At 34.6% G+C, this 24,060-nt stretch overlaps 1 protein-coding gene across 1 annotated transcript in view; it reads right to left on the bottom strand.

Moving 5' to 3' along the window:
- Positions 1 to 16,642: 16,642 nt before the first annotated feature.
- Positions 16,643 to 24,060, bottom strand: part of LOC110098778 — a 50,038-nt gene continuing 42,620 nt past the window's right edge. Inside the window, exons 2-6 of the mRNA XM_028696390.1 lie at positions 17,673 to 18,526; positions 17,458 to 17,615; positions 17,279 to 17,370; positions 16,812 to 17,236; positions 16,643 to 16,710 (exon numbers count right to left, since the gene is read on the bottom strand). Of these exons, the coding sequence (XP_028552223.1) occupies positions 16,643 to 16,710; positions 16,812 to 17,236; positions 17,279 to 17,370; positions 17,458 to 17,615; positions 17,673 to 18,526 (1,597 nt within the window). The remainder of the gene's footprint in view (positions 16,711 to 16,811; positions 17,237 to 17,278; positions 17,371 to 17,457; positions 17,616 to 17,672; positions 18,527 to 24,060) is intronic.

Here is a 24,060-nt window from a genome sequence, read left to right as displayed (position 1 = left end):
AAATCCATTTAATGTTCAATTATATTTTGTATTAGAAATTGACTTTAATTAATCTTTATTTTGTTACTTTTGCAATAATTCTCCTTATCTAATTATCTAAAATATTTTATGACCTTGATATATTTATCTTGTCTGTGTTATATTTTAATTTAAATATTTTGAATATTTATTTTTATTTAATGGACATTAATCTTGTTATTGCAATTATAATTTAATCTATTTTAAGATCAATTATCCAAGGTTTCTCATATGACTCATTACATTTCTTTTGTTTTTCTTCTTCTTTCTTTTTGTTGTTGTCAAAAAGGGGGAGAAATATTATTTGTTTGATTGTTTATTGTTTGTTTGCGTTAGTGTTTTGCTAGTGTTGTTTTTTGTTTACATTAGTGTTTTGCTAGTGTTGCTTTCTATTTGAAGTGTTTTGTGAGTTTATGAATTTTTTTTTAAAAAAATATTGATTTATTTTTAATAGAAATTTTCTTATATTCACATGCTTATTCATTTAGGGCGAGTTAAGGAGAAATTTAGTCTATTCAAAATTTTTCAAAGAATAATTATTTTTCCATCATAAAAAAGAGGGAGATTGTTGAGATAGTTGCTACTTAGTTTTTCCTGTTTGATATTCTTGCAACTTGTATGTTTTTTATGATTTCAATTATTATTGATTTAATTATTATTTTTTCTACCATATTTTAGAAGAATTATTTTGCTCTTGTGTGTACTAATATTTCAGGAAAATCATACTTTAGATTGTTGAATACTTCAAATCAAGATCAGTTTAGAATTTATTGTAATTGAAGTCTGTATTTTCTATTTTATTGAGTCTGAGAGAGTGTGATTATAATTGAGTATCTAAGCACGCACACACCAGGGAGAGTTTAATATTCATATTTTTTTAACTGATCGTACTATAAGATATCACGTCATACTGGATTATATGGACAGTTATTTTCCCTAACGAGCAATTGAACGAACAGAAATAAAATTTTTTTCTAAGTATGGATCGTACGGGACGATCCCAGTTCAAACATACTTTCATGAGTACGAACATCTCAGGTTCGTCCTCGCTCGAAATTTTTTTCTAAGTATGGATCGTACAGGACGATCCCAATTCGTACAGGCTTTCACAAGTACGAACGTCTCGGGTCTGATCTCAATCAAAAAGATTTTTTCTAAGTATTGATAGTTCGAGACGATCCCAATTTGTACAGGCTTTCACGAGTACGAACGTCTCGGGTCTGTTCTCGCTCAAAAAGATTTTTTCTAAGTATGGATCATACTGTACAACCCAATTCTTACATGCCTTCTAGAGTACAAAAATGTGAGGTCCCATTTCGTGCCGATGTTTGGTTTAGACGAAATTTGAAAATTTTCATACTGTTCATCCCGGATGAACTTGGTTCGTACCTGATGATGATCGAGTACAAAATGATTTCATACCGATTCACAACATGTTCGTACGCAATAGTTTTTGAACTGTTTGTACGTACGAAATATGATCGTACTGTATGATCGTGTATGCTCAAAAATTGAAAAATTCAATTTTCTGGATGGTTTTTTCGTGTCTTTTGTATAAAAGGTCCATTAAGAATCGACGTAAAACATCTTGTCTTCATGATTTTTCAAGGGAAATTAAAAGAGAGAGTGTTTGTGAGAGTTTTCTTGCTAGTGAGGGTGAAGGGTTCATAAGGTTACTCAAAGGTAAGGATCTCTTTGTGATTTTTGTTTTTAGCTCTTCCTCTTGTCTTTCTCGATTGCTCATGAGAATATCTTTAAAGAAGATTCGGTTCTCTGGCGACACTTGGAAAGTGTGAACAACCGACGATTTTCTGCCAACACTTGGAGGGTGTGAAAGGAGGACGGTTTTCTACCAACACTTGGAATATATGAACAACCGAAGGTACTCTGCCAACACTTGGAGGGTGTGAAAGGACGAATGTTCTCTGCCCACACTTGGAGAGTGTGAACAGCCGAAGGTACTTTGCCAACACTTGGAGGGTGTGAAAGGATGAATGTAAGGTGTGAAAGAATGAAGGTTCTCTACCTACACTTAGGACAATTCTGTACCGCACCGGAGATTGGTGGAAGAGAGTTTTATGAAAGCCTCTCCACCTTGCTGTGGGGGCAAAAGGATAGTCACTTTGGTAATAGTGCAATGCCTGAAGAGTGAGTCCTTAGGGAGTGGATGTAGGTCGTGTTTTACTGAACCACTATAAATCTTTATGTTGTTTAAACTTTTGTTGCTTACTTATTGCAAGTTTTTAATTTCGTGATTGAAAAAGTTGCTTTCAAATAACTTCAATTAACTTGCTATAAATCGTCAATCGGTTACAAAATTTTAAATATAAGAGAATTTTTAAAATTACCAATTCACCCACCCTCTTGGTTAGCCTTAGGACATTAGCTTAGGTTTAACAACCTATTCAAGATTCAACAAAAGCCTATAATGAGTTTCATCTACAATGTCATGAATGAAGCCAAAGAAATGATTGCCTCTAACTTTGGAGGCGAATAAGGTAGCTTTAGGAAAATTTGTGATATTATTGATAATAGGTAGGAGCTACAGCTTCACTGACACTTGCATGCAGCTGTCTATTACTGAAACCCTCAGTATCAATATGCAGAGAATAAGTCTACAAACTCTGAAATAAAGTTCGGATTATACCATTGCATGGATCGGCTAATAAGTGATGCAACTGAAAAATCAAATGCTGACATGCAATTGATACCTTTTAGGAATAAAGAAGGCTTTTTTAGATTACAAGTAAAAGATACAATTACCAAACGATCTCTAAGTAAATTTATTTAAAAGTTATTTTTTTGCACTAATTAAAATCTCTTACATAAATATTAGTTGAGTGGTGGATTTAGTTTGACGATGAGACTCCATAATTGCAGCATTTTACTGTGAAAGTTTTGGGCTTACATGCTCTTCATCTGACTGTAAAAGAAATTGGAGTACCTACAACCAAGTACATACAAAGAGGAGAAATCGCTTGTCCACATTGATGATGAATTCACTAGTGTACATTATGTACAATACGAGACTCGGATATAGGAATTTGAAGAAAAAAAGATTAATGAATGATGAAGATCATTTGCTTTGCGAGGATGTGACATTCGATGATGACTAGTTTGTAGATGATGAAGTGGTAATGTTTGAATTACAAGATGATGATTTAAATGTTGATTTCTTTGATGGTCTTAAAGCATCTACATCCACCACAACTCAAGAATAAATCAAAAAATGTATATAAATAATATAGTTTTCATAGTCTTTTATTAATGTATTACATTATTATTAATTTTGATATTGTTCAAAAATTTTAGGGAAGATGAAGATAACTGATATTGAGGAAGGACCTGATTGGGAGATATTGGACTCTATAGAAGAGGAGGAAGGGGAGAGAGTAGTTCATCATAATGATGATTCAAATGAAGACCCCCTTAGAGATGACAGTGTTGATGACTTATGAGTTCTTATGTGATATGTCATTGTTATTTATTTTTGAAATTATATGTTAATAAAAAGAATAATATGATTTGGGAAAGATAGAGTTTGAGTTGAACTGTATTTCATGTTGTCTTATTATTGGGATATTTTGATTTCACTTCATATCTTATACATTTTTATATTTTATATATTATTTACTCATTAGTATATACATAATTTTTTTATCATTTTATGTTTACACAATCTTTTGATTTTGAGGCTTACGCTTCAAAACGCCTTGAGGCTTATGCCTCGCCTCACGAATAAAAAACGCCACAATACCCAATTACGCAATTTTAAACATTACTAAGGAGGGAGAAAAATATATGTAAAAGTTAGCCAAATAAAGAGATATGAGTAGTAAGGATTTAGTTCAAGTAAAGTGTATTAAGGATGAAGATCAAAAAGTACTTTTCTTAGAAGATGATATTCAACAAAGGTGGATGAGATATTTTGCTAAACTTTTTAATGAATAATGTGAATATACGATTGACTGTAGTGACCTTAGCACCCTAAATGAAAATAAAGATTTCTTTTTTTTTTTATCATCGTATTAGTAAATTCGAAGTTTGAGAGGCTTTAAAGAAAATGAATGGTGGAAAAGCTGTTGGACCTGATGATATTCCAATAGAGGCGTGGAAATGCTTAGGAGATGAAGTAATTTCTTGGCTTACTAAACTTTTAAATACTATTTTGAAGACTAAAAAAATGCCATATGAGTGGAGAATGAATGTGTTAATTCCTATTTTAAGAATAAAGATGACGCACAAGATTGTGCGAGTTATAGAGGAATTAAGTTAATGTGTCATACTTTAAATTTTTAGGAGCGAGTTATGGAGTATAGGTTGCGGTGTGATACTAATGTTTCTCAAAATCAATTTGGATTCATGTCGGATAAGTCGATTATAGAAGCCATACATTTATTAAGAGATTTGATAGAGAAATATAGAGAAAATAAAGAGGATCTACATATGATATTTATTGATTTAGAAAAAGCATATGATAAAGTTCCAAGAGAAGTTCTTTGAAGAGTTCTTGAAAAGAAAGGAGTTAATAACGCTTATATTCAAATCATTAAACATATGTATGCAGGAGCTATTACTTGTGTTCAAACAAAAGGTGGTTTGACCAAGTATTTCCCTATTTCGATTGGGTTCCATCAAGGATCAGCCTTAAGCCCATATCTTTTTGCTTTAGTCATGGATGTTCTCACTAGACATTTGCAAGAGGATGTACCTTGATGTATGCTTTTTGCTAATGATGTTATTCTTGTTGATAAGACTAGAGAGGGAGTTGAAGGTAAACATGAATTATGGAGGTCAACCTTAGAGTCTAAAGGTTATCGCTTGAGTAGATCTAAAATAGAATATATGGAGTGTAATTATAGTAGTAATAGACGTAGTAAGATGATTGTGAGTTTGGAAGAGGAAGTCATTAATAATAAGTACAAGTTTTAGATATCTTAGATATATTATTCAGAGTGATGGTGAAATAGATGGATTAGCAGAATTCAAGTTGGATGGTTGAAATGAAGGAATGCATCGGGCCTGTTGTGTGATAAAAAAAGTACCCCTCAAACTTAAGGAAAAATTCTATAAGATGGTGGTGAGGTCTGCAATGATTTATGGTGCCGAATGTTGGCCATTAAAAGAGAAGCATAATACTAAGTTAAGTGTGGCAGAGATGAGGATGCTCAGGTGGATGAGTGACTTTACCTTAGAGGTAGGATACGAAATAAGCATATACATGAAAAGGTTGGAGTAGCTCTAGTAGAAGATAATATTAGAGAGAGTCATCTTAGATGGTTTGGTCACATAAAACGGCGTCTTTCCGATGACCCGGTTAGGAAAGTAGGGGTATTAGATTTGACTTATGTTAAGAAGGGTAGAGGCAGACCTAAAAAGACTTGGTTAGAAAATATTAAGCTGAAGAACCTTATTTAGGCGTTGGGCTATGGGGAAGGGCATTTTATGCATCCAATCAATTTTGGATGATCAAAATCTAATCATCTAACTCACCTAGCCGTAGGATGGTTGTTAGGCTAGCAATACCACTCAACAAAACTCAAATATTGTAAATTTTCTTGAAGTCACAAATAACGTTGCTATCGATGACAACTAAAAGAACATTTTTGGGGTCAACAATCAAGTAGGTTGGCCGTTAATTAGGAGAAATTATTATGTATGAACTACTAATACATTCTAGTAAAATAAACTGGTGGAGGGATAATGGGATTGCAATTTTTTTTTGAGAATTTATATTCACGAGATGTTTTTTCGTTGGATGATGGATAAATCTGTGTCAGTTGTTTGCACTTAATAATCTCTTGTTAATTAGAGACCAAAACAAGGCGGGGGGATTAAGGATGCTCATGAATCTGCATTACTAAGTTTGTGCTTTAGCTGATCGATCTGCTAGTTTAATATTATTAGAAAATAATGACAATTGTGATGCTTATGAGTCTATGCTTATGCTTTTGAATGTTTGAATGTTACTAAAAAAAAATGTTAAATAAAAATAGAAATTTTTTGTTAAAAATACCAATGGATTGTGCGGAATCTGCCATTTTTTGATATTACCAATGGGATAATAATGAATAATTTGTAGATAGTATTATTGACAATAAATGTATTGATCGTCCATATATTAAAAGTGTATGAAGTAATGATAAAACGAGCCATGCTTATTTTTTTTCTCACTATTTTAAAACCGAGTTACTTCTCTTGTCCTCCCTATCTGTGATGTTCCATAAGGCCTGCCTCCCTCTTCTTTCGCTTTAGTCTCTCTCTCTCTCTCTCTAACAAATTGTTGCCACCTCCTTCCCTCTGGTCGCCTCATATTATGGTCCTTCAAAACCTTGTTCACTTCTTGCTATCAAAATATATTGTGGTCCATCAAAACCTTGTTCACTTCTTCCCTCTGGTCGCCTCACTTCCATGATCTTAATGTACCCTCAATAGGGAGCGGTAAGAACTATAAATGATAGGAAGAGGATAATTTTGAGAGGGGGCTTAACTAAGAACAGTAAAGGAAAACGTCAGAAATATCATCTTTCCGATGCATTTCCGGTGCAAATTACTGATTGTATTTCCTACGATGTAATTAACTACGAGGGCTTGCGCTCGTAGGAGATTTAGTAACCCAGAAATTATTTTCAAAATCAAAATCTTTCAAAATCTCTAATTAATTTTCTTTGGGAAAATCAAACCCGACGATCATTATCGTCATTTTCGAACAATCCATAATAATTGATATCTTCTTTCTTCGGAGAGATATATCAATTATTATCGTGGCTTCGATTATGAAATTAACGATCTTTTATCCGAATTAGAATAATCAAACAATTGGTTAAATTCCATTTTGATCCTCCGGGGTCGAATGTAATTTTCCCTTTGAGTTTGACTACGATAATTTTGATAAGATTAGAATTCTGAAATTTGAACCCATTAGGGAACTATATGATCGTCTTTCGAGGCGATATATTGTTCATAATGATGTGTTCAATTTTAAAATTCAAAATTAAAAGAAAATTAATCTTTTTCTTTTTAAAATATATTTTTAATCCAAACATTGTGTTGGTAGTTTTGGCGGATTATAGATGCCAGAAATACCGATGCATAAATTGCCGGGGAGTAGACGTCATTCCGTTACCAGCGAACCGTATCGACGCAATTTCCACCGAACTTATCGGTGCAAGATTTTGCCGAAAATTTAATTGTATCGTATTACCGTCATTGTTTCCGGCAGATAATCCACCGGAAACCTGTAGCATAAATAAATAAATAAAAACAACCTTTCTCATTTTAAAACTGATTTTCATAATTAAATCTGCATAGAAAATAATACAACAACACTATATACACTAATACAACCACTTTAGATCAAGAACATCACCAATTACATTATCAAACATAAACATTTAAACCGTAATATAAACAATAAGAGAATCATCAACAAATATCAAATACTACAAAAAAGTCAAGATGTCCAATGAACAGATAACTAAACATGTTCAAAAATATATAAATACAGATGTTTATATCAGTAAAATAAATAACATCTACTCTGATTTAGTCTCCTCAACTAATCCTGTACTACTCCCACTACTCATCTGCTTACTCATCTTTCGCATTTCCTCTAACATTTGAGCTTGTTGTATCTGCTTTTGCTGCTGCTGCTTCTGCTTAATTTGCATCTGGTAGTTAGCTTGTGCTTTCCTTATTCTAGCTTAGTTGTAAGAGCAGCTATCTGTTGGGTATATAAAGACTCTTGGATGTTAGTTGAGAAACTAGAGCTACCAGATGTCTACAATTCATATACAGCTGCTTGTGAGCCTAAACTGTATATTATGCCGTGCTGCATTTCTCCTAGCGCTTGCGAACAAGTGCAGTAGTTAAATTATTCTACTGATCCACCAGAAGAACTTTCACGTATTGCAGCTGGCTCTCTCGAAGCCGTGTATATTCCTCCTATGAAAGTTAATAAAAATTTAAGCAATTTATATATAACATAACAAAAATTAAACTTATATATTTACATAGGCTTTCCTTGCATGCTCATCAACCCATTGTTGATCATCCTACCGCTTGTGGGTATGGCTATCAATTCAACTGGAGTCGTATCTTTACCCAATACTTCTTTCTATAACATACATATATTAGTATTATTATTAAAGTAAATTATATACGTCTAAGTTTTGTCTGATCAAGTTTGTCCTCCAACATGGTAATGACTAAAAAATACTTTTCTTAATCCAATTGTGGTTGACACCATACTCTGACAATTTCTAATCAGCTATTATTGGAGAATTCAATGTTGTGGGCATGGACCTTACTCTTTCAAATATTTCTTCACACTTAGTCTTGGAGGAGGCTGTGACATCATCATTTTATTTTTAACAAAAGCATCCTTAAATTACCTAAAAGAATGACTTGTAGGTAAGAACATGCAATGACAGTCGAACCAAGTGTTTTTTCCTCTGTGTTTTGAAGTGAATGACTTTGTATATTCCATACAATATGGACAAGCTAATTTTTTTGAAGTGTTCCAACCTGAGAGCATGTCATATGCGGGAAAGTCTCAAATTGTCCAAAATAATGCTTCCCTCATAATAAAATTTCTATTTGGTGGAGATATCATATGTACTTATTCGCTCTTCTCATAATAAATTTAAATAATCAATTAACAGTTTTAAGAATATATCAATCTTTGCTTTTGGATTATGTGGCCCTAAAATGATAAGTGTTAGAAATATATAATGAGTTATCATGCACAACTCTGGGAGAAGATTATATGGTGTGAGTGTCACAGGCCAGCATGAGTAAGGTGAGCAGACTGACTAAATGGAGTGAAATCATCTGCGCATAAACCTATTCTTATATTTCTTGATTCTGAGGCAAAGGTGGGATGTATACGATCTAAGTGTCTACAATCCTCTGCTTCTGATGGATGTGTAAAAACACCTTACGGAATGCGTTCATTATGTCATCTCATTTGTGCAGCGGATCTCATAGATGTATATAATCATTGTAGTTTAGAAATTATTGACAAGAAAAATATCCTACTGAAAAGTACTTCCTTCAACTTTCTTTTCGTTCCAAACTTTGGTTTGAATCTTTGTGCATTTCAATGACGGCATGCAATATTTGTTTGTTCATCTTTATAGAATAACATGCATCCATTTGCACAACAATCTATCTTTCTGTATGTCAAACCAAGCTTGGAAACCAACTACTTAGTTTGATATAAAACTGTAGGAATTATGTTATATGTCGGATTGGTTTCTTTAAGCAGTCCAATGAATTGATTAAAATATTTACAGGGGACATTATATTATGCCTTGATGCTTAACATCTTAACAGCAACAGATAACTCTGAGTGAGTGGTGCATCCCTTTCATATTGGTTATTGGGAAACATATAATAAATTATAAAAATTTTATGTTATTTTATTAGGTGTCTCTTTTGTATATTGTTCAAATTATGCTTCACTTGCATCATGAATTAAGTCCTTAATATTACATCAGATATTTTCTTCCTCATCTATATTAGCAATTATCGATGGGCCGCATCGAGAATCGAAATTTGGTTCATACTCACTATAAGAAGTCCAATATTAATATTCTGGTATGAAGCCTCGAAAGTATATAACAATAGTTATGTCATCTCAACTTTGGTGCACCTAATTTTTATGTTTAGAATATGGGCAACAAAACTTTCCATCTAAGATAAAGTTGAGTAGTTGAGAAGCTGTCTGAATGAAAATATTCACCCCTCTAATGAACTCATTCATTAATATTTTTCGTTCTTGCGCCAATCAATTATAAATTCATCTTCTTTGAGCTATGATATTCATAATATAACCAACTTGAATTCTACTAATAATATCTCCATCTATTTCATCATATTATGCCTCTCTTTTTATTTCCAACATTATGCATCATAAAGCATTTTAGGTCTAACCACCACCTTATAGAATTTCCCCTTAAGTTTGAGGGGGGCTTTTATATCACACAACAAGCACAATGCATTCCTCCACTTCAACCATCCAACTTGAATTCTACTAATAATATCCCCATTTGTTTCACCATATTATGCTTCTATTTTTATGTCCAACATTCAGCATCATAAAGCATTGTAGGTCTAACCACCAACTTATAGAATTTCCCCTTAAGTTTGAGGGGGACTTTTATATCACACAACAAACCCAATGCATTCCTCCACTTCAACCATCCACCTTGAATTCTACTAATAATATCCCCATCTACTTCACCATAACTCTTAATAACATGCATATTTATTAATGACTTGATCATCCAAAATTACAAAACTCTAAACCCTATATTATTTTTTACAAAAATTACACCAAATATTTAGTTTTAACTCTAATCATAATGCATACACTAATATACCTTCTCTTGCAAATATATAATAAAAACATTCAAACTCAAGGTGATGATATAATACCTTCCCTTACTGGTGGCGTTCGGGGCTGCTTTTGGTGAAATTCAACAAGGGATCGGTCGGGGCCGCTCTCGGACGAGACGATGAAGTGCTTGCCGGTTGGTCGTTGTTACAAACCTATTTTTGGATTATGATTTTGATGATAGCAAACAAATCTTGTTTCACTACCACTGCCTTTTTTTCTACTGACTTTTCAGGACTCAAATATCAGACAGAAATCGGAATCAGCTCAAGACTAGGTAGATTAGGATTGAGTCGGTCTGTAATTTTCTTTTTTTCTTTTTTGAGTCAATTGTAGTTGCTAAAAGTGACTGAAATTCTACACATACACACTTGAGAGATTTAGAACTTGTGTTTTTACTCTCATCACCCCGTACGATCGAGCTCAAAACAAAAGATCTAATCAGGAGTTCTTAGTTAAGGTAGTCGTAATTAACTGATCAGCCTGGACGATACCTGTATCAGCCAGGACGATATGCTCAATTCAGAAAGAAATTGCCACCATGATCAAGTTAGGCATTCTGTATTTTTGGAAATCGGATAGGACGATCATGATATCGGCCTGGACGATATTACACAATTATGCCTAAATTGATCCAGGAATCATGGAAGTAATTAAGGATGATTGATATGATCACATCATCCTGGACGATCGCAGGATTGGTCAGGATGATTTATTCAAAAACCCTTAGTTACTTCTGGACGATGAATATCGGCCAGATAAAATTCAGGGCGATGCTCTGGACGATTTTCCTTTAATTTGAACTGATCAGTCGGGACGATCGATAGATCGTCTTGGACGATCAAGCAAATTTTGAATCGTCCAGTTTGCATTCAGGGCGATGCTCTAGCCAATCTTATGAGATTTATACTGATCGGCCAGGACGAAAAAATAGAAAAATTAAAAATCAAAAACTTCATTTTTTTTCTTGTTTTTATCTGTTTTTGTTGTATTTATTTTTGTTTAGGATTTTTTCTGATCATCTCCATCTTTCCTTGATTTTCAAATTCTTGTCACATCGTCCTGGCCGATACCTCTATCGTCCTGGACGATATGATAATTTCTCTTTAAAATTTCATCTGCTGAACTTTTCTGAGCCTTCTGTAACTCATCGTCCCGGACGATACATTATCGTTCTGGACGATCCGATCGAACTATGTTACAATCATCTTGATTGTCTTGGCCTATACAATTTTTTTCCTGACCGATGCATTTATGGTCATCGTCATGGCCGATACACTAGATCGTCCCGAACGATCCACGTGTCAGTACGTTTAAATCCTTAAAACTGGCCCCGGATGATCCATTATTGGATAATCATCCTTGTCGATCCACTGTTCATCCTGGATGATACACGTGGCATAGATTTAAAATGTTTTAACTTGGGCCGGTACGATCAATTATTGTGCATCGTCCTGCACGATATATCTAATCGGCCCGGACAATCTGCTTTTTCAACGGTCGTCCGACTTAACTCCTCGGGTCGATCGCCTATGTCTAATCGTCCTAACCGATATCTGATCGGCCCGGACGATCGGACTACCATTTTGACAAATTGGCCTGTACGCAATAATTGAACCAAATCGTCCTGGACGATTCTACGATCGTCCTGGATGATGTGGCCGTTTCTTTAAATTCAGGCCATTCCAGCCATGGTTTTCACCTCAAAGCTTCTTTTTATCTCATTTTTACTTTCTGATTTCTTGTTATGGCTGGTGGAAAGCGAGTCCGACAGGCTTCTGGAAGTTCCTCGAGGGCCACTCTAGACCCTCAATTTAGGGAAGTAGAGGATCATGCAGCTTACCGTCGGTACAAGGAATACAGCATCACTCTCTCCAGGATAATCAATCCTGCCTACCTTTCATATCAGGTACTAGATCTCTTTGTTCACACTTCTCTCTGCTTCATTCTTACTCTAGAAGTCCCTTTTGCCTCCGAACTTCTGTTTGAATTTTTTGCAAATCTCCGAATAAATGCTGACTACATAGCCCTAATCTCCTATGTGAATCGACGCCCAGTCGAGATCATATATCAAGACTGTGTTGAACTGCTGCAGCTATCCACCACTGGGGATAAGCTGCATTTAACTATCTCTGATCCTGACTTCAACTGGTCCGCTGTAAATCATTTTCTACGCAAAACCAACTCTCCCTTTCATGTTGGAGAGACTAGCTCTTTAGTCAAAGATGTTAGGACAATCCAACATGTCCTTCGCACTTCCATAATTCCAAAAGCCGGAGACCAAAATTACTTTCTCTTACCACCTTTTACATCATGGCCCATAGAGATTTTAATGCTACTGATCTAATCTTTCGATACATTGATTATTTAACTACAATTCGTAATCCGGGTCATAAGAGAAAACCTAATCTGGCTTTGGGACACATCATCTCATATATTATTGAAACCAAATATAATCTTCAATATCATGCTCACCCCAACCATCCACCTCCCTGTTACTCAAATAATTCGTTCAATGTCCTTCACAGCACTCGTCTCCACCCAGGAGATGGGGAACTGCAGGGGGCCGAGGAGGAGGAGGCTCCCTCTCCCGTTCCTGATCATGTTCCTCTTCACCAGCACTCACAGTTTGACCAGTTAGTGGAGAGATTTGATCGTTGGGAGACCCGTTTCGATGTTTACGTTGTTGCACAGAAGCAGCAACATTTTGAGGACATGACTCGCTACGAGCAACACCGCACAGAGGACTTAGCTCATTTTGACAACTACATTACTCACTAGCAGCAACAGCATGACCAGGATATAGCCTGGTTTAATGCTCAGTTTACTACGCTAGCTAGCTACTTTCAGCAGTGTCCACCACCTCCACCTTTATCTGATGATCAGGATCCCTCGTTTATGTAGTTTTAGTTTCTGTTTTCTGTGGATTGCTTTTTTTTCTGTATTGTGTTTTTAGTTGCTTTAGTTTGTGTTTTTAGTTTCCTCTTCCTTTTTGAGATGTCAAAAGGGGGAGTAGTATGTTTGTTCTTGCTCTTGTAGTATGTTTGTACTTGTTCTGTTCGAAAATTTGAAAGCTTGTTTAGTTTTGCATTACTGTTTTAAATTTGATTATCGATATGTTTGTCATCATCAAAAAGGGGGAGATTGTTACAAACATATTTTTGGATTATGATTTTGATGATAGTAAATAAATCTTGTTTCACTATGATTGCCTTTTTTTTTACTGACTTTTCAGGACTCAAAGATCGGACGGAAAATCAGAATCAGCTCAAGACTGGGTAGATTAGGATTGAGTTAGTCTGTAATTTTCTTTTTTCTTTTTTGAGTCAATTGTAATTGCTTGAAGTGACTGAAACCCTACACACACACTTGAGAGATTTAGAACTTGTGTTTTTGCTCACATCATCCCGGATGATATTTATATTGTCCTGGATGATCGAGCTCAAAATAAAAGATCTAATCAGGAGTTCTTAGTTAAGGCAGCCATAATTAACTGATCGGCCTAAACGATACCTGTATCGGCCAGGACGATATGCTCAATTCAGAAAGAAATTGTCGCCATGATCAAGTTAGGCATTCGGTATTTTTGGAAAATTGCAAGGACAATCATGATATCGGCCTGGACAATTTTACACAATTATGCCTAAATTGATCCATGAATCAAGGAAGTAATTAAGGATGATTGATACAATCACATCGTCCTAGACGATCGCAGGATCAGTAAGGACGATCTATTCAAAAACTCTTAGTTGCTTCTAGACGATGAATATCGGCCAGATCAAATTCAGAGCGATGCTCTAGACGATTTTCCTCTGATTTGAACTGATCGGCCGGGACGATCGATACCGATTGGGATGATCAAGCAAATTTTTAATCATCCAGTTTGCATTCAGGGTGATGATATGGCCGATCTTATGATATTTATAATGATCGGCTAGGAAGATTTCAATATCGTCCTGGACGATAATGTCGGCAACTTGCAATTAATGAGCTCCTTTGAAGCTCTGCTATTTAAGAGCTCTAGTTCAATGTTTTTGAACATCCTTGGCTGCTATCTTGACCTGAGAAAACCTAAAGGAGAGAGAGAGAGAGGGAGAGAGAGAGAGAGGGAGAGAGAGAGAGAGAGGATCTTGTGAGGGGGAGCTTGTGAGAGGGTTCACAAGGGTTGCTCCAAGCATTGTTTTACTTCTTCTTTCCTAGATTCTCTTGTCCTTGGAAGGGTTAGGAGAGGTAAGTTTTAACAAGTGATCGTGGTTCTCTGCCTGCTTCAGGAGGAAGCAAAAGGAGTTGGGTTCTCTGCCTTGCCGAATGTGGTAAAAAGGAGGTGTTTTTGTGAGAGCTTCTCCGCCTAGCTGTGGGGGCTAAAGGAGAGTCACATTGGTAGTGCAATACTCGGAGAGCGCTTCCGAGGAGTGGATGTAGGTCGAGTTGACCAAACCATTATAAACCCTTATGTTCTTGTTTTTACTGCTTCCACATTTATTTTCTTATGTACTTATTTTTGTGGTGATTTTGTTTGTGATATTTGTGCTTTGCTTAAAGAAATTTTTAAATACCAATTCACCCCACCTCTTGGTTAGCCTCGGGCCAGTTCTATAGGGCTTAACATCCCTAATGAACCTTCAGTCGTCGGGGTAGCTCGCGGACTTGAGCGAAGAGAGGGAGATCGTGCACATCTGGGACTTGAGGAAAGAGAGGGAGATCGTGGTGTTGGCGCAGCTCTCGGAAGCGCAGCTCTTGGACGATGACGAAAAGAGAAAGAAGTGAGAACTAGTTCAAGAAATGCACCGAAATAGGGCTTTAACCAGCACATTTTTCGATGTATTATCTGCCGGCTACATAACCGGCAGATATTACAGTGGTAATTATTCATCGAGTTTAAGTAAGTCGGCACAATTTGCGTCGGTAATTTCGCCGGTCATTACCTATGGAATATGTTTTAGAAACTTAAGAAATGCGAGCATAAAGTCGGTGGAATTTGCGCCGCTATGTTTGCGGCATATAGTGCATTGGAAAATACGTCGTTAAATTACCGGCACAAGTTTGTCGGTTCCTGTGACGGTGTTACTGGCATAAAACAATTCACCGAATCTTCCGACGGAAAACGCACATTTTCTTATAGTGGAAAATGGAAGGTTTTTTTACTTGTGAAAATTTTTAAAGTAATTATCATTACTAGAGGCTAAAATGCTAAGCAAAAGAGGGAAGATGAAGAATTTGATCTAGCTAAATTCTTTTTCCCATTTAGATGCATCATATAACAAAAACAATTTGTATAACAATCTAGTTAAGACGTGGACATTTGAGAGGAACTTTAATACTCCTTGAAAACAAAAATAACAAACAACAGATTGAAAAATTATAGTAAAACCAGAGCAATGGCTGATTTTATATTAATACTTTAATAAGAAACAACCAACGTTTTAAAAGGCAAAATCGAGAATCGAGACATTTTGGCTAAGTGAGGCGAGGCGTAAGCCTCGAGGCAGATCGAGGCGTAAGCTTAAAATTATAAAAATAAAGCAATTTAAAATTATGAATAATGACAAAAATATCAAAAAATAACAAAATATTACGTCAATTGTGAATTTGATGATTTGTTCTAAGATAACATTAGTATATTACTAGAAAAGAAGATTTAAAATAAACTCACTTAAAAATAAAACATCCCTTTAGGATCAAGACCCATTACAGGCTCATCATCACTTTTATTTTCTTCAGAATAATCTTAATAATTAATGTCAAAGTCATCCTCAAACTCTTCTTCATCTATAATATTTTTTCCTTTATCTCCTATATCAGTTAATATTTTGTTAGCTCTAGAATGAAACAAAAATAGCATAAAAAAATAATTCATTATATTTAAGAATACCTTTGAATTTTTTTGAAGCTCCATCTCACTTTGTTTCTTTCTTTTATATACATGAGTAGTTGCTTCACTGTCTTCATTGAATTGAGTTTCTCCTTCTACTTCAAATTCAGAAACATCAACATTTTTAGGAGTAATCCATTCATCATCAGATTGTAAATCATCAACAAATAAATGGTCAATTTCATTATTAATGCTTCTTTGCTTCTATAATTTGAGATGTCTATCTTTCAGTTTTTTGTTAAAGATAACATAAATAAGTTTGTTCATTTGATCTGTGGCCAACCGATTTCTTCTCTTAGTATGAATTTTATTGAAGATGCTCCAATTACACTCGCATGCAAAAGCCGAACATGTTAGGCTAAGAACTTTAACTGTAAAGCTTTCAATCCAGGAACATCATCTCCAAACTGACTCCAACGTTCTACATGAAAAAGAAAAATATTTTATGAATATTGATTGAAGTATAAGACTTGAACATAAATATTAAAATTAAAATTATAAATATACAAATTATAAACATACCAGGAGATCGTGTTTTGTAGCATGCTTGTGCTACTCTAAATCCAAGCATTCCCTTCTTCAGATGAAATTTCTCAAGTTGATCATTCACTTTGAGGTAGTCTTCTTCAGAAATGAGTATGTCCATACATGCATACAAACCAGTTTTCACCTCTTTATCAACATGAAAGTCTTTATCATAATGAAATTGAGGGTTTAAATAGTATGCAGCAGCATGTAAGTGTTGGTGTAATTGACGATCCCACTTTTCATCTATAATATCCCATATTTCTTTGTAGGCACTTTCTTGACCTCCCAAATCTTTTGCAATATCTTCTTTAGCCCTATTCATTGCTTCATAAATAAATCCCATAGCCGGGGTCCTCTCACCATCAACTATTCTAAGCACCTTAACTAATAGTGTTGTTGTCTTCAAAGCATAATTTGTACTGTGCCAAAATGAATCATCTTTCATAACAATTTTTTTTTACCTATTTTCCTTTTTATTTTTTTCCCATGAACTTTTATCCCATTCTTCAGAAGCAAACATAGCTTCCAAAGGTTGCCTTAACTCCTTGAATCTCTGTAATGTTAAATATGCAGTAGCAAATCTCATAACCGTAGGTCTAATACTTTCCTTATTAGTGGATTTTCTCATCAAATTGAGTACCCAAGGATGATTGTATATGAACTTACTAACGAATTTGGCCTTCAATAAGGCTAATTTATGCTGAGGTAACTGTCCCAACTTCTCAAGCATTAAATCAATGCAATGTGCAGCACAAGGATTCCAGTAAAGGTGAGGCCTCTTCTCCATTAACATTCTCCCTGCAGCTTTATATGCACTTGCATTATCAGTAACAATTTATACTACTAATGCATCACCCACTTCATCAACAACTTCATCCAACATTTCAAACAATAATTGTGTATCCTTTAGAAAACTTGAAGCATCCACTGATTTCATAAAAACTATTCCATATGGATTGTTGATCAAGAAATTAATAATACTTCTATGTCGAATATCTGACCAATCATCTGACATTATTGTGATTCCTGTCTCAATCCAAGTCTTCTTAACATCATCCACCATTTTTGAAGTTGTCTTGAACTCCTCATTCAGCATCCAAGTCCTCAGTTCATACATGCTTGGAAGTTGTAGTCCTCTTCCATAGCTTCCAACAGATCGTAACATATTAATCCATGAAGGACTCCTAACAACATTAAATGAAATCCCATTTTCATAGATGAATCTGGCGATATCCAAACAAACCTTATTCCTGAGTTCTTTTGTAGCCGTAGGAGGCTGAAGTTCCTGAGTGTTTATGTTATCATCGTCACCAATATTTATCATAAATCTATCCATAGGACCTCGAGTACCTCGGTTAGAAGAAACTTGATGGCTTCCACTACTGGAACCTTCATGCTGTGATCCATAATAAGAAGTGTTTCCTATCATCTCTTTCATATTTCTTTGTGTAATCTTCTTTGTGGTGGCAAACTTCTTTAAATAATATGTACATTCCTTTTTCACCTTATCAGGTACTTTTGTACATGGTCCCACATTGACATGAGTACAGGCTAGATGATCCTTCAACCTCTTAATGCCACCAGTTATGCGTTTCTCACAGAAATTACATTTCATGTAAACATATATCTTCTTTGCACCTTCGCCAGACACTTCAACTTGAGTTTCATATTTCCATGCATGATCTTTCCTTCTTATACCAGTAGTTATGCTAATAATAGGATAGATTTTAACAATTATTTGTACTACCAATAATAAAACAACATGAATACAAAAATGTACCGGTCTGTCGAGGGTTCAAGGGGGCGCTGCCCCCTGGAGGAACAGAATTTTTTTATAAGAGTAATTTTGAGATTCTGCTTGTTGTATATGCTCAGTACCGAGCATGTACCGCTTAGTACCGAGCATGCACAGCTCAATACCGAGCATGTACTTGCTCGGTAGCGAGTATGTACTGAGCGGTACCGAGCTTGTACCTGCTAGGTACCGAGCATGTACTGAGCGGACGAATGAAAGAAAGCCGAATCAGGAGTTATTCAAGCTTTCGTTACTGCACCTCAAAGTCAAGGCCACAACACCGCTCACCTGCTCTTCCTACCTAACCAAGGCCTGAAAGTTTCCTGAACTCACAACTTCGGCTTCGTTTCATGCTTTCGAATCCGTTATTGCTTTTGGATTCGTTTCCTGCATCATCTCCTTCTGACTTCGTCCCTTGCACTCACGGCTTCGTCTCTTTCCCTCACTGCTTCGCATCTAGTTCGCCTTTCAATTCTCACAGGAAGCCCTAATCCTATACGTGAATACACACACACGAATCGGCTGCATCGTATTTACATATATACCGAAGAAAAAATTTTGAGGCGGTGCCTCATACTGCCTCGTGGCGTTACGCTCTAATGCATACGCCTTGTGCGAAAAAATCGTAGGCTTCGCTGGATGGTTCGAGGCGTAAGCCCTGATACGCATGACTTCCGCCTCGACTTGAGGCGCGACTCAATGCGGACGCCTCGTCCGCTTTTTTAATGGTTGGAAACAACAATATATAGGTAATCTATAATTCAAGAGGTAGAACGACTCTCCCAATCACCCTAGGCGCTGCTAGGAAGCTCTCAAAGAGCAGAACTACATCAAAATCAAAACTCCATCATAACATGATCCTAAAATGCTAGACAACTCTTCCTTAAATAGCCCTAGAACATGATAGCATTAATAGAACTTTCCTAAACAATTTAAATATAATTTAAGAAATTTTCCTAAACAGTTATACAAGATTTAGAAAATATTCCTAAACAAATTAAACATGATTTAGGAAATATTCCTAAACAAATTAAACATGATTTTGAAAACCATCCTAAATAAATTAAACATAATTTAGGAAACTTTTCTAAATAATTAAACATAGTTTAGGAAACCTTCCTAAAAATTTAAATATATTTTAGGAAATATTCCTAAATAATTAAAGAGGTTCTCTTTGATCCTCCTCCTCACATAATGAATAATAGTTTCCCTGGGTCCCACAAGGTGGCCCCCTCTGATGTGTATCAAATTTTCTTTTGCCTCTTGCACGGAGCAGTTGTTAATAATTGGAGAGTAGAACTTAGATTCCTCCATTGGAATGTCCTCATCAGATTTAGTAACCATTATAGCAAAGGTGAGCTGTTTCAGATTATGTTTAGGCGGCTAATATTGAAGTGCATGTAAACTTGTTTGGGCATGAATTAACTTGAGCCATTCTTAAGCAATATCGACTCATAGTAAGAAAGGATGCAAAAGAGATGGGAGAACAACTTCCAGAAAGAAATTTGTATTTAGAGACTGATCATAAGTGATTTCAATGTTTTCTCGACATTGTTAAATAATTGAGGAAGAACCTTCAAGAGCTAATAGAATTTAGGTGGTGGTCTGGAAAAGAGTGTAGTAGTGTGGATGATGGGTTTGCATGTAAATAAGCGTGCATGGTTGAGCAGGTGGGTGGCATGAACCTTCTATCCATAAGCTGATTAAAAAGAAAAAAAGAATAGGCAAAATTGGTAGTTTGGAGTAGAGGTATAAACGAGTGGAGTCTAACTCGAGTCAGGGAATGTTTGTCTAACTCGAGCCAGGGGATGTTTGAGCTCGACTCGTTAGTCAAATATCGAGCTCAAAAGTCAAATCAACTCACGACACCGAAACAAGCTTGGCCGAGCCGCTTGACTTCGGCTTCTCGCCCCTATTTTGTTGTTTTCCCGCCTAGTTTCTCGGCCAACGAGCAACGAGACTGCAGGTGAGGTCTCTCCGCACACGCAACTGTAGCTCAGGCTATTTGTTTTTATTTTGTTATAAAGATATAAATGCAGAGTTGAAAGAATGTGACATAATGGGAGAGTATATCAGCTTTAATATTTAATATATATTGATTTAAAAACTGCATTATAGTTGTTGCTTCAATGTACTTTTTTAGAAAGATAACAACTTTTTTAAATCTAAATTTAATAAAAATACTAATTACTTTATTTTTAAAAATTTCTAAAATTATTCAAGCTAGCTCGTGAACTTATGAGCCGAGCTTCATCTAGCTCGAACTCGACTCGTGAGCTCGATAAGCTTGGCTCGCAATCCATAAATGGTTGGAGCTCGAGCCGGCTCGGCTACTTACACCCCTAATTGCCTCTATTTCTACTGCTTGTCAGTGTTGTAACAAGACTAGCAACAAGACATGCATTTCCAGCTATCATTGGCTCAATGAAGCTGTAATTCTATAGATTGCAGATGAATTGGTCTGTATAGTTTGTCACCTTAGCATCTCATCTTTTGCATCCTACAGTGCGTGGATGTGCCTTTGATTGAAATTTCATTTATATAGTCTGGTTATCTTAGTTCAAATTACTAATGATTTTCATGGAACAAATATGATGAGAAAACTATCATTTATTAATATATTCATTCATTTGTTTTATGAATGGATGATAGTTTTCGTCCTGATATATTTATTCTCCTTTCTTTCATGAAATTCATTAGTAATTTAAATTAAAATAAAAAGTATATTTCAATAAGCTTTTAATCAAAGGCTTATCTATATATTCATGCTGCTACTCCATATTAGGGGTGTAAGTGAGCTGAGCCGGCTTGTGAGCAGGCTCGAGCTTAACTAATTTAAGGGCGATCTGAGCTTATCGAGCTCAAGAGTCAAGCCGTTTAGTAAACGAGCTCGAGTTCGAGCTTGATGAAATTTGACTCATAAGCTCGTGAGCTGGCATGAAGAATTTTAGGATTTTTTTTTAAATAAAGTAATTTGTAATTTTATTAATTTTAAATTAAAAAAATATTGTTATCTTTTTAAGAAAAGAACGATTGAAGATATAACTACCGTGCAATTTTCAAATAAATATATCTTAAATATTAAAGCTGATGTACTCTTCAATACAAGTTTCATATATAATATTAAAGCTACTATACTCTCCCATCATACCACATTCTTTCAACTATGCATTTATATCTTTATAACAAAATACAACCAAATAGCCTGAGTTCAGTGCCACGTTCAGAGAGGCCTCGCCTGCAGCTCGCTGGCTGAGAAATCGGGAGGGAAAACAACCAAATAAGGGCGGGATACCGAAATCAAGCGGCTCGACCAGCTCGTTTTGGAGTTGCGACTCGAGCTTGACTTTTGAGCTCAACTCGAGTTCGACCTCGTTATTTGACTTGCGAGTCGAGCTCAAACACATCCTGGCGCGAGCTTGATTCAACTAGTTTACACCCCTAGAGGCATTGCTGATTTTTGTTGATTTTTAATGCCACTTTAAACTTGAAATTAATTTCAAGTTGGTTTTGAACATGATTATAATCAAGTCCTTGTAAAATGTAATGTTAAATGACTAAAATTATATTAAACATATAATATGTATATTATATATTTTAGTATTTGTTAGGCTTATTATTTGATATTTTAATTTTAATCACACCGTCCATTACATTAAAACGTTCATAGGCATAAGTATATATATAGATAAAAATGCATCAGAATATGTTAGGTAAAATTCAAGAAAAAATTAGCATAATTTAAAATATGTAAATATTTCTCCATCTTATAAGTATTAAACCCTCAAACAAATAAGAAAATAATTTGTTAGGATGTAGTAATGTTTAATAGTTTTCAATTGAATAGCTTTAGGGTTTTAATCAACTCAAGCTTTATTAAGGCTACATTTGGGACGGCTAAAAAAAAATTTAGTTATATATTAATTGAATCAAAAACTTTGTTAGAGACATCTGACTTTTAGATCATGTAATCATCATAAATCGTTTAAAATTTGGAATAAAATTTTCTTTTTATCCATATAGTTGAGAAAGAAATATTGAGCTACAACTTATTATTGTCAACTCTTCATAGCTTTAAAGTTAACATATCATCTATGTAAAGAACTATATATGATTATACCATGAAGTTCCACATTATTATTTACATAAATATGAGCTAATTTATTAATAGAATCAATTTCCCTTACTGATAAGAAATGAACAGACATAGTGAGTCTGTTCATGCCTGTCTAAATTGAATGATGTCCATGTCTTAACCTATGTAAACCCATAATAAAATTTATGTTCATCTTCTTCCATTTTTACTTGGTCATTGACCAAGGTTGTAAATAAAAATCAATTCTCTATTATAAGAGTAGCTTTCAACCATATTATGAAAGTAGCCCTCATTCATATTTAAGGCTTCGTTTTGGATGATTTTTTTATTATTTTTCTAAAATAATTTTTTTTTATTAAAAAGTCAATTTTTTAGTAAAAAATTAAATTTTTTGTTCTTGAAAATTGCTTTAAGAAGCATAACAAAGCCGTCTAAAATGAAGCTTAAATTATTTTCTCTTTGTTTTATTCCTTAATTTATTGAATTTGGATGATATTTTATGGGTTTGATTATTTTAGTTACTTATTGATTATTCTCTCTTTGTTTAATTGAATTTGAACAAAATTTTCTTGGTTTTCTTCTTTGAACAGATAATGTATATTAAATGATATATTTGATCTCCAATGGGACTAGATAGGATTTTGTTGACGTGTTGCATTTAGTATAATTTTTAATGCTAAATTATGGTTTTTATATTGGATTATTGCATGATTTTTCCATTCAAACAACGACAGCTAGTTCAATTTTATTTTCATATTAAATTAAAGGTCCAAATTCAATAGTTGGTTGATTTGGGAAACCAAATTTATTAATTAAGATTTATAAAATTAAACAAATAGCAATTCTACATTAAAATAGTTATATAACAGACGTCAGAGAACCAAAGAAATCCTAAAGCCTTTAAAATCAGTAAGGACTTCATAGACTTCTCACATATTATACGTACGAACATAGCTCATTTTGGTCTATTGGTTGGGAGCTTTGGCTACAAATCAAGGGGTTCTGGGTTCAAGTCATTTGTATGTGATGTGTGTATGAATTTGTCTTAAAACTGGCCTAAATGTCCTAAAATATATATATATATATATATATATACAACAAATAGTCTTTATCTAGACATTAATTTCCATCAAGCTTGTCGGTTTTAAGTATAGTCATAATTCAGACATTAATTACAATGTCACTTCATCATAAACATTAAATTGCACTCTTAAATTTATAGCACAATTAACTCAATTTCAAATATTGAATCATCCGTTAATTTAATAATTATATATAAAATAATTCTTGAAAAAAAAGTTCATAATTTTTATTAGATAATTCTATTACCACTCTAATTACATCTAAACTAT

This window comes from Dendrobium catenatum, unplaced genomic scaffold (genome assembly GCF_001605985.2).
Source record: "Dendrobium catenatum unplaced genomic scaffold, ASM160598v2 fragScaff_scaffold_740, whole genome shotgun sequence".
Lineage (NCBI taxonomy): Eukaryota > Viridiplantae > Streptophyta > Magnoliopsida > Asparagales > Orchidaceae > Dendrobium > Dendrobium catenatum.
The sequence above is the reverse complement of the archived record's forward strand: the minus strand, read 5'-3'. Positions and strand labels throughout refer to the sequence as shown.